The 14,685-nt window shown below is 42.0% G+C and overlaps 1 protein-coding gene across 3 annotated transcripts in view; it reads right to left on the bottom strand.

Annotated features, from left to right (window-relative positions):
* The window catches only part of LOC115150182 (plexin-A1), a 364,140-nt gene that overhangs the window by 31,884 nt on the left and 317,571 nt on the right, over nucleotides 1–14,685 (bottom strand). For all 3 annotated transcript variants that reach the window (XM_029693188.1, XM_029693186.1, XM_029693187.1), the window contains exons 19-20: nucleotides 5,750–5,893; nucleotides 2,190–2,424 (exon numbers count right to left, since the gene is read on the bottom strand). In XM_029693188.1, coding sequence (XP_029549048.1) covers nucleotides 2,190–2,424; nucleotides 5,750–5,893 — 379 coding nt within the window. The remainder of the gene's footprint in view (nucleotides 1–2,189; nucleotides 2,425–5,749; nucleotides 5,894–14,685) is intronic.

Below are 14,685 nucleotides of genomic sequence, written 5' to 3'. Positions count from 1 at the left end.
TGTCAGCTTGGGGATTCGATCTTGCAACCTTTCGGTTACTAGTCCAACGCTCTAACCACAAGGCTACCTGCCACCCCTTATATACTGCTTCCTCGGGAACAGGCCCCAATCTCCGAGATCTGCGTGAAGAGGAGGCAGAGAAAGAGGGACCGAAGGGCGGGCTGTCTTCTGAGAATTCATAGGCGATCGAATAAACCCCCACTTCCTTCCATTCTGCTACCAAACGTGCAATCCTTGGAGAATAAAATCGACGAGTTACGAGGAAGACTAAACTCCCAACGGGATATTCAACTGTAACATCTTATGCTTCACGGAGTCGTGGCTGAACGACGACAATATCAACATACAGCTGGCTGATTTTACGATGTACCAGCAGGATAGAACTGCGGCGCCTGGTAAGACAAGAGGCGGCAAAGAGGGGTATATGCAAATTGACATCATACAAACTGAGGCAGCAGACCTTGTAAAAATGTATATTTGTGTCATTCTCAAAACTTTTGGCCACGACTGTACATAATACCTCAACTAACCGGTGCCCCCGCACAGTGACTCTGTACCGGTACCCCCTGTATATAGTCTCGCTATTGTTATTTTACTGCTGCTCTTTAATTACTTGTTACTTTATTTCTCCATATTTTTGTTAAACTGAAATTGTTGGTTAGGGGCTCGTAAGTAAGCATTTCACTGTAAGGTCTACTACACCTGCTGTATTCGGTGCCTAATACAATTTGATTTGATTCAATAACAGAAAGAAAATTAACTTATACATAATCAAAGCATATACACACTAACATATTTGAATGCAGCCACCCTCACACCAACCAGGAGCTCTCCACACAGCACAGTGCCCACATATATCAGTGTCCCGCTGTTGATACACATGTTCCACTCTCCACATGCATGTGTCATATGACCCTTTCTATGTCCCCTCCATACCTTTCAGTGGCATCGAAAGGAGTGTGAGGAATCTTTCTGTATTATGCAGCTATGCCTCTTGTGGCCTAATCTTGACTAAAGAAACCCCACAAACAAATAATGAAATAAACATCTTGCCTAACAGATGGCTTGTGTCACATTCATCCCTCTCTCTCTGTAGTCCTCCCTCTCTCTTTTTCTCTCTGCAAGGAACAGTTTGAGGTTACACTATCCATCTCTGTGACCCCCTCTCACTCTATCCATCTCTCTGTGACCCCCTTTCACTCTATCCGTCTCTCTGTGACCCCCCTCTCACTCTATCCGTCTCTGTGACCCCCCTCTCACTCTATCCATCTCTCTGTGACCCCCCTCTCACTCTATCCATCTCTCTTTGAACCCCCTCTCACTCTATCCATCTCTCTGTGACCCCCCTCTCACTCTATCCATCTCTCTTTGAACCCCCTCTCGCCCTCTATCCATCTCTCCCTATGCCCTTCTCTCATTTTCCATCACCTCTTCTCTCTATCCATCTCTGCCATCTGTACCTGTATCACCCTCTCACCTATCCTCTGTCTCTCTATCCATCTCTCCTTCTCTGTGGCTCTAACCATCTCTCCCTATATCTGTACAACATCTAGGTTCTTCGAAATGCAGGACAGATGCTGCAGTATGACTCCCTTTATGGATCCCTCAAATGTATACTCCCTCTCATTCTCTCAGTCTTTCCCATCTCTTTCTCTTTTACTGTACTTATGGAACCCTCAAACATCTCTACCCTCACTTTCTACTCTGGTGCTGCCATTCTCTTTATCTGTCCTTATGGAACCATGATATCAATCTACTCTCTTTCTAGTCTCTTTCTCTCTGCATCTACGATTTACTCTCTCTCCATCTACTCCTTTTCCAAACAGACAAACACACTGACAGTATCACTGGCCTCCGACCGGATCAGAAGTCTCTGCCAAATGAACAAATGTAATGTGAGAGCATGCAGACACCACTTCCTCTCCACATTTCCCTCCCTCCCTCATCCCCCTTTCTCTCCCTCTGTCTGAAACAGAAAAGCTATCCAAGCAGACCTCTCAACATCTGGTGGTGGGCAGCGGAGCCCCGATCAAAGTGTCCTCTGGATGGGTACCAAGAGCAAGCTGAACCCAGCGGGAGGGTCACTGTATGCGTGTCTGTGTGTGTGCGCATGGAGCCCGCTTGTCCTGTGCAGATCAATAAAGTTGTATTGAATTGAATGAAGTTGATAGACAGCTGCTTTGGCTTACCCTCTTTGCACTCCAGTGCCACTCGAGACTCCAGGTTGTCCATCTGTAACTGCAGGCGTTTCAGTGTGCGGTCGGCATCCCGTGACTTCCTCTTGTAAGCGATGAGCACGGCGATGATGACCAATAGGAGCAGGCCACCGCCCCCTCCGATGCCGATGATGGCAGGCAGGCTGAGCAGGCTGTCAGAGTACATCTGGAGGGTACCGGGGGAGTACTCAAAGCCCCCCACACGTACCTGGGAGGGAGAAACACACACTGGTTTAGATTCTTTGTGGTACAATTAATATTGTGGAACACCACATATTTGGATTGTTGGATTGGGTGGACAACAGACAGGTGGACAATAGACAGGAGTGACCAGTTCACCCAAAAACAGATAGTGATAAAGGTGCATTAGAAATAATTTACACACACATAATTATATCACAGCCTACACACGAGTGTGTGTGTTTGTGTGTCCCTGTATATGTGTGTTTGTGTGTCCCTGTCTGTGTGTCCCTGTGTGTGTGTCCCTGTGTGTGTGTCCCTGTGTGTGTGTCCCTGTGTGTGTCCCTGTGTGTGTCCCTGTGTGTGTCCCTGTGTGTGCGTGCGTGCGTGCGTGTGCGCGTGCGTGCGTATCTGTGTGAGTCTACGTGCCTGTGTACGTGAACATATACCAAACCTGGTCTAAGTTCCTTTCCTTGTCACAACACCCGGACTAGAACATATATTCTTAACATCACACCAAATTACTTCCCCTAGCTGTAGCTTCAACTCTATTCCTAACAGTGCATTCAAAAACTAGACTATTGAGATGAAGCCCCAATTCCTTTCCTTGAGACAACACTGTAGTGATCAGTGCAGATGAAGGGAAGGAGATGAGGAGAGGAAGCCACAGACTATTGAGATGCACCCTAAGTAACCTGGTCAAATCAATAACATACTGCTATAGGTGTTTTATTTAACTGGCCTATATCTATCAAAGACAACATGTAACCGAAGGACTGTAAAATATAGATATGGACCTCTTAGTCCACAAGCCATTTCTCAGCTGCATTGAATATCAATATATGTGCAACTCCCTGCAGAATAGAAGCCAAATTAAGAATGTAATTTGATAGGTTGTCTAGGATACAAACACAGCTGAGACTATGGTAGCAGAAGCTTCAATGTGTGTATGTGGATTTGTATACAGATGTAGGATCTTAATTTGATAACCCTGTTGCGGGATAACTTTTCAGCAATGCAAGAAATGTAAAACTTGTTTAAGGTTTAAAAAGGCTTCCGAAGTTTGTAATTTCCACTTTGAAATTTCAGACTTGATTTTCCTTTACGAAAAATGTATTAACCCCAACAAAAATGTCTATTAATTATAATCCCCTCATAATTCACATTAGTTGGGTTGGGTTTGACTTTTCATAAATTCGTCCTTGACTTTTCCTAAATTTCCAAAATAAGTCTATATATAACACACTGCCATTGTTAGAATCTTAATATCACAAACAAAACTGGAGTTACAACGGTTTTCCCCATTGCCCCTACTTTTCATGAAAGAAGGGCCTGCTCCACTCCTTTTCACAACAGTGGAAGGCTCCATGCCCAGTTGATAATCACCCAGATAATTGCCTCAAAACTCAACCTAAACTATACAGAAACTAATTTCACACATTCAACAACAGATGAAATAAATGAAGTAAAGTACGATGGTTAGAAAGGGGGAGATGAGTTGATGAGCGAGGGGAGAGAATAATGCATCATTATATAGTCACCAATTGTGAATAGGGCAGGCCATTCGATTGTATTGATCTATTCTAATTATGATCTCAAAATGGTATGTATCAGTCCACCAAATCCAAGCAGTTTTATCAGTCTACTCTGGTCTACTTGGAGTACATGGTGGGGGAGTGAGTAATTTACAATGGCAAGAAGGCCAAGAAGAATGGATGCACATGCTGTGTTTGTGCTGCTACACGATCTGAATGAAAATGACTCAGATGGTGGGGAAGAAGTGAACCATGACATCTCTGATGATTATTATTCTGAGCCTCAGCCTGAACCTCCACCTCTGAGGCCTAAGCGCAAAAAAGCCACAACGGTGTGCACTGAGCAGGTGCCCACGCCACCACCAAATGAAAAGGTGAGACCTGAAGAGAGGAAGGGAGGACCGTTTGGATAGAATAAGCCGGTGACAATTCTACAGGACGATTATCAGCACAAAATATCATCACTGAGAGAGCAGGCCCTACATCTCAAGCAAAAAACAACATCAGCAATAAACTCACCAGCTTTGGTTGTTTATGTGGGGCACAGGGAGCAAGGAGACACTGCCTGGGATCTGTCTGTTGATAAGCTGGAAGTGTTCATTTCAATACTTAATGTCCGTGGAGCATTTGGTGGAAAGAGTGTGAATATAGAACGTTTCTGGTCATGTAACCATGTTATGCTTTAGAGAGATCATTTGTTACCTCCATTATGATGACAAAGAAATGAGAACACGAAGCCTGGAAACAGACAAATTCGCCATGGTATCCGACGTATAAATCATTTACTATTTTTAACTGCTGTCATTTTTGACACTTATATTCATTATAATGCCATTATTGCCTTAGTGCTGATTTTCACAATTTATCCAATAAAATTACATTTTGGTGCTCATAATGATGTTTAGGCTACTGATGTTTTTATCATTTGACCGAGTGACCATGCGTCTTGCTGACCACGCGTCTTGGTGGTTCGGGTATTTTTTTTTTACTGTGATGTTATAAAAAATCATTTGTTACCGTGTTTCAACACATATGCTTTTTGTTTCATAGTTGTAACAAAGGCACTCCACAAATAAAATAGATTGAACATTAGAATTTTTGTTTTTACATTTAGCCTAAAGTAACAAACGAATGAAAATTAACATATGCTAATGTAAATTAAGATCTTCATAAACAACACCAAATGATTATTTGTGAGATAGCATTTAGGAAATGTATTAATTACACTGTTAGACTGCTCATTAGCTTGATAGGGGCTGCCTCGAGCCCCAGCGGTTCTAGTATTAAAGGGATGAATAGAGAGGAGGATAGACAAGAAGTGGCAAGAGAAACAGAGGAAAGAATAGAGAACATAAAGAGGGGTATATGACATGAGGAAAGAAGAGACTGTTATGTTGGAAAAGTATAGATGAGGGAGGTGGTAAACAAAGAACGCAAGATGAGCAAAAACCAGAGGTTAGGTGAGGAGAGATGTAGTGAGATGAAATGCTAAATGTGAAAAGAATATGATATGATACGGTGTTATACAATGCCACATAAGACAACCCAACATTACCCACCCCAACATTACCCAATCCACCATTACCCAAACCCACCATTACCCAACCAACTTAACATTACCCAACTCAACATTACCAAACCCAAGCCAGCAATACCAAGCCAAACCCAACATTTTCCAAGCCAAACCCAACATTACCAAACCCAACATTATCCAACCCAATATTATCCAATCCGAGATTATCCAACCAGACATTAACCAACCCGACCTTACCCAACCCAACAATGTCAAAGAGAGAGCGGATACAGTAGACTACTTACGGTAACTTTGTGTTCTCCGGTGAGGTTGGGCCACTCACAAAGCAGCTGGCTCTCTGACAGGGTGAGGACACAGGGCGTGTCACCGATTAGCACCGTGTAGTTAAGACGAGAGTTACCAGGGGCTGCCGGGATCAGGTTCTTACCCTGAGAGAGAGAGACAGAGACAGACACACAACTGAAGAGAATGCATAGGTGAATAGGAACACATGTACACACACACACACACACACACACACACATTCTCACCAGGTATAACCTGAATTCAAAATTGATGAATTAGACTTTTTTCCTAACCGATCTACACACAATACCCAATAATGACAAAGCAAAAACATGTTTTTAGAAATTTTTGCTAATTTATTGAAAATTATCATACAGAAATATCTAATTTACTTAAGTATTCACACCCCTGAACAAACACTTTGTAGAAGCACCATTGGCAGCGATTACAGCTGTGTGTCTTTCTGGGTAAGTCTCTAAGAGCTTTCCACACCTGGATTGTGCAACATTTGTCCATTATTATTTTCAATATTCTTCAAGCTCTGTCAAATTGGTTGTTGATCATTGCTGGACAACCATTTTCAGGTCTTGGCAAATATTTTTAAGCAGATTTAAATCAAAACTGTAACACTGTAATCAAGAACATCCACTGTCTTCTTGGTAAGCAACTCCAGTGTAGATTTGTCCTTGTGTTTCAGGTTATTGTCCTGTTGAAAGTTTAATTAATCTCCCAGTGCCTGGTGGCAAGCGAATGGACCCAGGTTTTCCTCTAGGATTTTGCTGTACTTTGCTTTAGCCGTTAATTTTTTATCCTGAACAACTCCAGTCCTTAACGATTACAAGCATACCCATAACATGATGCAGCCACCACTATGCTTGAAAATATGGAGAGTGGTACTCAGTAATGTGTTGCATTGGATTTGCTGCATTGGATTTTTTGCAGTATTACTTTAGATGCCTTGTTTCTAACAGGATGAAATGTTTTGAATATTTGGATTCTGTACAGGCTTCCTTCTTTTCAGTCTGTCAATTAGGTTAGTATTGTGGAGTAACTACAATGTTGTTGACCCATCCTCCATTTTCTCCTATCACAGACATTAAACTCTAACTGTTTTAAAGTCACCATTGGCATCAAGGTGAAATCCCTGAGCAGTCCTTCCTCTCCTGCAACTGAGTTAGGAAGTGCATTTGTAGTGACAGGGTTTATTGATACACCATACAAAGTGTAATTAATAACTTCACCGTGCTGAAAGCGTTATTCAATATCTGCTTTTTCTTTCTTTTTATTTACCCATCTACCATAAGTGCCCCTCTTCGAGAGGCATTGGAAAACCTCCCTGGTCTTTGTGGTTGAATCTGTTTGAAATTTACTGCTCATTGAGGGACCTTACAAGAAAATTGTATGTGTGGGGTACTGAGATGAGGCAGTCATTCAAAAATCATGTTGAACACTTTTATTGCACACAGAGTCCATGCAACTTATTATGTGACTTGTTAAGCAAATATTTACTCCTAAACTTACTTAGTCTTGCCATAACAAAGGGGTTGAATACTTATGGACTCAAGACATTTCAGCTTTTCATTTTTTATTAATTTGTAGGAAGCAGAGTTTGTATACAATGCAGTACCTTATGAAAGGCTACATGCAGGCTATAGTGTGTCTCGTGAATTCTTATATAGATTATAATAAATTGACATATTTGTAGGGGGTAGATGCATTGTTCTTTAGAAAAAATGATTGTTCTTAGATCAATTGTTTTATTATATGTTGAAGGCAGAATAAGTGGTTACCTTTGTGCCTGTGTGGTCCAGTGGTTACAACCACTTCCCCCAGCACACATAATGTATGCCAGGGTCAGCATGGGTTCAAATCCGGCCAACTGCCCTTTGAGTCATGTATGAATGTCTATTTTTGATGCATTAATTCCACATGGTTACAGGAGTTAATTAGGCATGATTACAGGGTTAAAACAGAAACAATTCAAAGGTTAATAGGCATCATTTACTAGAAGGGGTTAAGGTTAGGGGTGGGCTATGTTTTGGGGAAGGCTTAAAACCAAATAATTTCAAATGACGCTTCTATGTATCATCAACATTCATTGTATACTTAGGGCTTCCTAACCAAAAAAGTGTTTAAAAAAATCTAAATATATTTATATTTGAGATTCTTCAAAGTAGCCACCCTTTGCCTTGATGACAGCTTTGCACACTTGGTATTCTCTCTACCAGCTTCATGGGGTAGTCACCTGGAATGCATTTCAATTAACAGGTGTGCCTTGTTAAAAGCTAATTTTTAGAATTTCTTTCCATCTTAATGCATTTGAGCAAATCAGTTGTGTTGTGACAAGGTAGGGGTGGTATACAGAAGATAGCTCTATTTGGTAAAAGACCAAGTCCATATTATAGCAAGAACAGCCCAAATAAGCAAAGAGAAATGACAATCCATCATTACTTGAAGACATAAAGGTCAGTCAATTGGGAACATTTCAAAAACTTTGAAAGTTGCATCAAGTGCAGTCGCAAAAACCATCAAGAGCTATGATGAAACTGGCTCTCATGAGGACTGCCACAGGAAAGGAAGACCCAGAGTAACCTCTGCTGCAGAGGATAAGATCAGTAGAGTTAACTGCACCTCAGATTGCAGCCCAAATAAATGCTTCACAGAGTTCAAGTAAAAGACACATCCCAACATCAACTGTTCAGAGGAGATTGCGTGAATCAGGCCTTCATTGTTGGATTACTGCAAAGAAACCACCACTAAAGGACACCAATAATAAGAAGAGACTTGTTTGAGCCAAGAAACATGAACAATGGACATTAGACTGGTGGAAATCTGTCCTTTGGTCTGATGAGTCCAAATTTGAGATTATTGGTTCCAACCGCCGTGTCTTTGTGAGATGCAGAGTAGGTGAAAAGATGATCTCCGCATGTGTGGTTCCCACCGTGAAGCATGGAGGAGGAGGTGGGATGGTGCTTTGCTGGTGACACCGTCAGTGATTTATTTAGAATTCAAGGCACACTTAACACACTTAAGCATGGCTACCACAGCATTCTGCAGCAATAAGCCATCCCATCTGGTTTGCGCTTGGTGGGACTATTATTTGTTTTTCAACAGGACAATGACCCAACACACCTGTGTAAGGGCTATTTGGCCAAGAATGAGAGTGATGGAGTGCAGCATCAGATGACCTGGCCTCTACAATCACCAGACCTCAACCCAATTGAGATGGTTTGGGATGAGTTGGACCGGAGAGTGAAGGAAAAGCAACCAACAAGTGCTCAGCATATGTGGGAACTCCTTCACGACTGTTGGAAAAGCATTCCAGGTGAAGCTGGTTGAGAGAATGCCAAGAGTGTGCAAAGCTGTCACCCAGGCAAAGGGAGGCTACTTTGAAGAATCTCAAATATATTTTGGTTACTACATGATTCTATATGTGTTTTTTCATAGTTTTGATGTCTTCATTATTATTCTACAACGCAGAAAATAGTAAAAATAAAGAAAACCCTTGAATGGTAAGGTGTGTCCAAACATTATTTTACTGGTACTGTCTCTGTGTGTGTGTGTGTGTGTGTGTGTGTGTGTGTGTGTGTGTGTGTGTGTGTGTGTGTGTGTGTGTGTGTGTGTGTGTGTGTGTGTCTATATATATATATATATATATATATATATATATATATATATATATATAGACACACACACACACACACACACACACACACAGTTGAAGTCAGAAGTTTACATATACTTAAGTTGGAGTCATTAAAACTCATTTTTCAACCACTCCACAAATTTCTTGTTAACAAACTATAATTTTGGCAAGTCAGTTAGGACATTAGTTTGCGCATGACACAAGTAATTTTTCTAACAATTGTTTACAGACAGATTATTTCACTTAGAATTCACTGTATCACAATTCCAGTGGGTCAGAAGTTTACATACACTAAGTTGACTGTGCCTTTAAACAGCTTGGAAAATTCCAGAAAATGATGTCATGGATTTACAAGCTTCTGATAGGCTAATTGACAACATTTGAATCAATTGGAGGTGTACCTGTGGATGTATTTCAATGCCTACCTTCAAACTGTATATATATGTATATATATACACACAGTTGAGGTCAGAAGTTTACATACACCTAAGCCAAATATATTTAAACTCAGTTTTTCACAATTCCTGACATTTAATCCTAGTAAGAATTCCCTGTTTTAGGTCAGGTAAGATCACCACTTTATTTTAAGAATGTGAACTGTCAGAATAATAGTAGAGAGAATTATTTATTTCAGCTATTTTTTCTTTCATCACATTCCCAGTGGGTCAGACATTTACGTACACTCAATTAGTATTTGGTAGCATTGCCTTTAAATTGTTTAACTTGGGTCAAACATTTCGGGTAGCCTACTACAAGCTTCCCACAATAAGTTGGGTGAATTTTGGCCCATTCCTCCTGACAGAGATGGTGTAACTGAGTCAGGATTAGTGGCCTTCTTGCTCGCACATGCTTTTTCAGTTTTGCCCCCAAATTTTCTATGGGATTGAGGTCAGGGCTTTGTGATGGCCACTCCAATACCTTGACTTTGTTGTCCTTAAGCCATTTTGCCACAACTTTGGAAGTATGCTTGGGGTCATTGTCCATTTGGAAGACCCATTTGCGACCAAGCTTTAACTTCCTGACTGATGTCTTGAGATGTTGCTTCATTATATCCACATACTTTTCCTTTCCTCTTGATGCCATCTATTTTGTGAAGTGCACCAGTCCCTCCTGCAGCAAAGCACCCCATAACATGATGCTGCCACCCCCGTGCTTAAAGGTCGGGATGGTGTTCTTCGGCTTGCAAGCCTCCCCCTTTTTCCTCCAAACATAACGACGGTCATTATGGCCAAAAAGTTATATTTTTGTTTCATCAGACCAGAGGACATTTTTCCAAAAAGTAAGATCTTTGTCCCCATGTGCAGTTGCAAACAATAGTCTGGCTTTTTTATGGCGGTTTTGGACCAGTGGCTTCTTCCTTGCTGAGCGGCCTTTCAGGTTATGTCGATATAGGACTCGTTTTACTGTGGATATAGATACTTTTGTACCGGTTTCCTCCAGCATCTTCACAAGGTCCTTTGCCGTCGTTCTGGGATTGATTTGCACTTTTCACACCTAAGTACGTTCATCTCTAGGAGACAGAACGCGTCTCCTTCCTGAGCGGTATGACGGCTGTGTGGACCCATGGTGTTTATACTTGCGTACTATTGTTTGTACAGGTGAAAGTGGTACAATCAGGCGTTTGGAAATTGCTCCCAAGGATGAACAAGACTTGTGGAGGTCTACAATTTTTCTTCTGAGGTCTTGGCTGATTTCTTTTGATTTTTCCATGATGTCAAGCAAAGAGGCACTGAGTTTGAAGGTAGGCCTTGAAATACATCAACAGGTACACCTTCAATTGACACAATTGACATCATTTTCTGGAATTTTCCAAGCTGTTTAAAGGCACAGTCAACTTAGTGTATGTATACTTCTGACCCACTGCAATTGTGATTCTTTGAATTATAAGTTAAATAATCTGTCTTTAAACAATTGTTGGAAAAATGACTTGTGTCATGCACAAAGTAGATATCCTAAACGACTTGCCAAATCTATAGTTTGTTAGCAAGAAATTTGTGGAGTGGTTGAAAAACTAGTTTTAATGACTCCAACCTAAGTGTATGTAAACTTCCAACTTCAACTGTGTGTGTGTGTATATACACTGCTCAAAAAAATAAAGGGAACACTTAAACAACACAATGTAACTCCAAGTCAATCACACTTCTGTGAAATCAAACTGTCCACTTAGGAAGCAACACTGATTGACAATAACTTTCACATGCTGTTGTGCAAATGGAATAGACAACAGGTGGAAATTATAGGCAATTAGCAAGACACCCCCAATAAAGGAGTGGTTCGGCAGGTGGGGACCACAGACCACTTCTCAGTTCTTATGCTTCCTGGCTGATGTTTTGGTCACTTTTGAATGCTGGCGGTGCTTTCACTCTAGTGGTAGCATGAGACGGAGTCTACAACCCACACAAGTGGCTCGGGTAGTGCAGCTCATCCAGGATGGCACATCAATGCGAGCTGTGGCAAGAAGGTTTGCTGTGTCTATCAGCGTAGTGTCCAGAGCATGGAGGCGCAACCAGGAGACAGGCCAGTACATCAGGAGACGTGGAGGAGGCCGTAGGACCCAGCAGCAACCCAGCAGCAGGACCGCTACCTCTGCCTTTGTGCAAGGAGGAGCAGGAGGAACACTGCCAGAGCCCTGCAAAATGACCTCCAGCAGGCCACAAATGTGCATGTGTCTGCTCAAACGGTCAAAAACAGACTCCATGAGGGTGGTATGAGGGCCCGACGTCCACAGGTGGGGGTTATGCTTACAGCCCAACACCGTGCAGGACATTTGGCATTTGCCAGAGAACACCAAGATTGGCAAATTCGCCACTGGCGCCCTGTGCTCTTCACAGATGAAAGCAGGTTCACACTGAGCACATGTGACAGACGTGACAGAGTCTGGAGACGCCGTGGAGAACGTTCTGCTGCCTGCAACATCCTCAAGCATGACCGGTTTGGCGGTGGGTCAGTCATGGTGTGGGATGGCATTTCTTTGGGGGGCCGCACAGCCCTCCATGTGCTCGCCAGAGGTAGCCTGACTGCCATTAGGCACCGAGATGAGATCCTCAGACCCCTTGTGAGACCATATGCTGGTGCGGTTGGCCCTGGGTTCCTCCTAATGCAAGACAATGCTAGACCTCATGTGGCTGGAGTGTGTCAGCAGTTCCTGCAAGAGGAAGGCATTGATGCTATGGACTGGCCCGCCCGTTCCCCAGACCTGAATCCAATTGAGCACATCTGGGACATCATGTCTCACTCCATCCACCAACGCCACGTTGCACCACAGACTGTCCAGGAGTTGGCGGATGCTTTAGTCCAGGTCTGGGAGGAGCTCCCTCAGGAAACCATCCGCCACCTCATCAGGAGCATGCCCAGGCATTGTAGGGAGGTCATACAGGCACGTGGAGGCCACACACACTACTGAGCCTCATTTTGACTTGTTTTAAGGACATTACATCAAAGTTGGATCAGCCTGTAGTGTGGTTTTCCACTTTAATTTTGAGTGTGACTCCAAATCCAGACCTCCATGGGTTGATAAATTGGATTTCCATTGATTATTTTTGTGTGATTTTGTTGTCAGCACATTCAACTATGTAAAGAAAAAAGTATTTAATAAGATTATTTCATTCATTCAGATCTAGGATGTGTTATTTTAGTGTTCCCTTTATTTTTTCTAGCAGTATATAATATTTTGTTTTATATATATATATAAAAAATGAGGGTTGTTGATGTGTATGGCTGCATTTCAGATACATTTTTGTATTGATGGGGACTTGCGCTGCATCTCATTGGTCGAGTGGGACCCAATTAGGGCAAATAAACTCTCCAAACACACGTCTCCGTCCTCCTCCCCTTACACACGAGGCATTGCAGGGAGAGGAATTAATTGTTTGGAAAATCTGATGCACATCTAATTTATCCACACTTCGTTTCATGTTTTCCAGCTTCTCAGAGAAATGGAAGACACAGCAATCAAAGGGTTGTAGGGTTCATTATGAAATTAGTATTTAAATTGTTTCTGATTGGCTAGAAGAAGAAAGAATGCTAATTTCATATTTCAAAAATCCACACACAACATCATAGATTACACAAGTTTTGTCCAACACCCCTGCACCCCCCTGTTCTACACGGTACCTAAGCCACACAAGAACATGGACAACCTTCTGGGCAGACCCATCATCTCAGGGATTGGGAGAATAACTGAGAACATCTCACTCTATGTCGACCATCACCTGAAACCCATTGTGTCAAGCTTGCCATCTTATCTCAAAGACACAGATGAACTCGTCAGGTTGGTGCTCACGACTTTGCCTACTTCCTGCAGTGTAGCTGGACCACCATGGGCAAAAGGATGGCACCGAACTTCGCTAACCTGCAAAAACATTGCATTGCACAGTACCCCTCATCCTGAGGACCAACCTGTATAGTGTATCACATCGTCTCTCACTAGCACCACCAGCTGAAATAGGGCATGTCTTCCCCGTGCCCTATATGAACATGTCCATTCCCTTTGTGTAATTATTCTGATGAAGGCCGAAACGTTCACCTTTTAACCTTGCTTAAATAAAACAAATAATTGTTCATGCGGAGCGAGTGTTGTGCCTTTTCCTTTTCAATTAATATAAAACATCCACGAAATATCACAGTTCGGCCAGTACCATACACATTTTTTTTTTCCCGACCAATCGATTGGTCAATATTTTAAAATGTATATTTTTCCATATATAGACATCCTATGTGTTTTAATCAAATCAACCATATGCACTGAGCTTGTCTGATAGTTTAAGCACACTGTTTGATTAAATCATTAAGACACACAAATGACTAGATCGCAATTGATTTGATTTTGCCGGGCTGGCTCAGACTGTGTTAAAAAAAATGACAGTGAGTAATGTCTCTCTCCCTTAACCCTGCTGCAGCGACCACCACAGAACATCAGTGTTTTTCACGCTGTCCGTGTTGCTGAAGCTGCAACATAATTACTGCTGTTTCTGACTGAAAAGTTCTGTTACTGAAATCCCTCATTTGTTTAGGAAAAACATTCCCTATTCCCTCAACCCTTACTTTCTTTACATTCCACCTATGAATACTATTTTTGTAAAGCCTTTGTGAAATGGAACAGTTTATTTATTGTTTCAAATCATGAATGACTCATATGCTGTGTGATGACATGAACGAATTAATTATTGATTGATACAGTAGCCTATATAAGTATTGAAATATAGGCCTCGGTAAGTTACGGTATTAAGACTAAACAGAATGTGCTCTTAGGCCTACAGCTCGATGGTGGTTATACAAGGCTGCTATACT

The sequence above is a fragment of the Salmo trutta genome, chromosome 16 (assembly GCF_901001165.1).
Source record: "Salmo trutta chromosome 16, fSalTru1.1, whole genome shotgun sequence".
Classification (NCBI taxonomy): domain Eukaryota; kingdom Metazoa; phylum Chordata; class Actinopteri; order Salmoniformes; family Salmonidae; genus Salmo; species Salmo trutta.
This window is presented reverse-complemented; position numbering and strand designations above follow the sequence as displayed.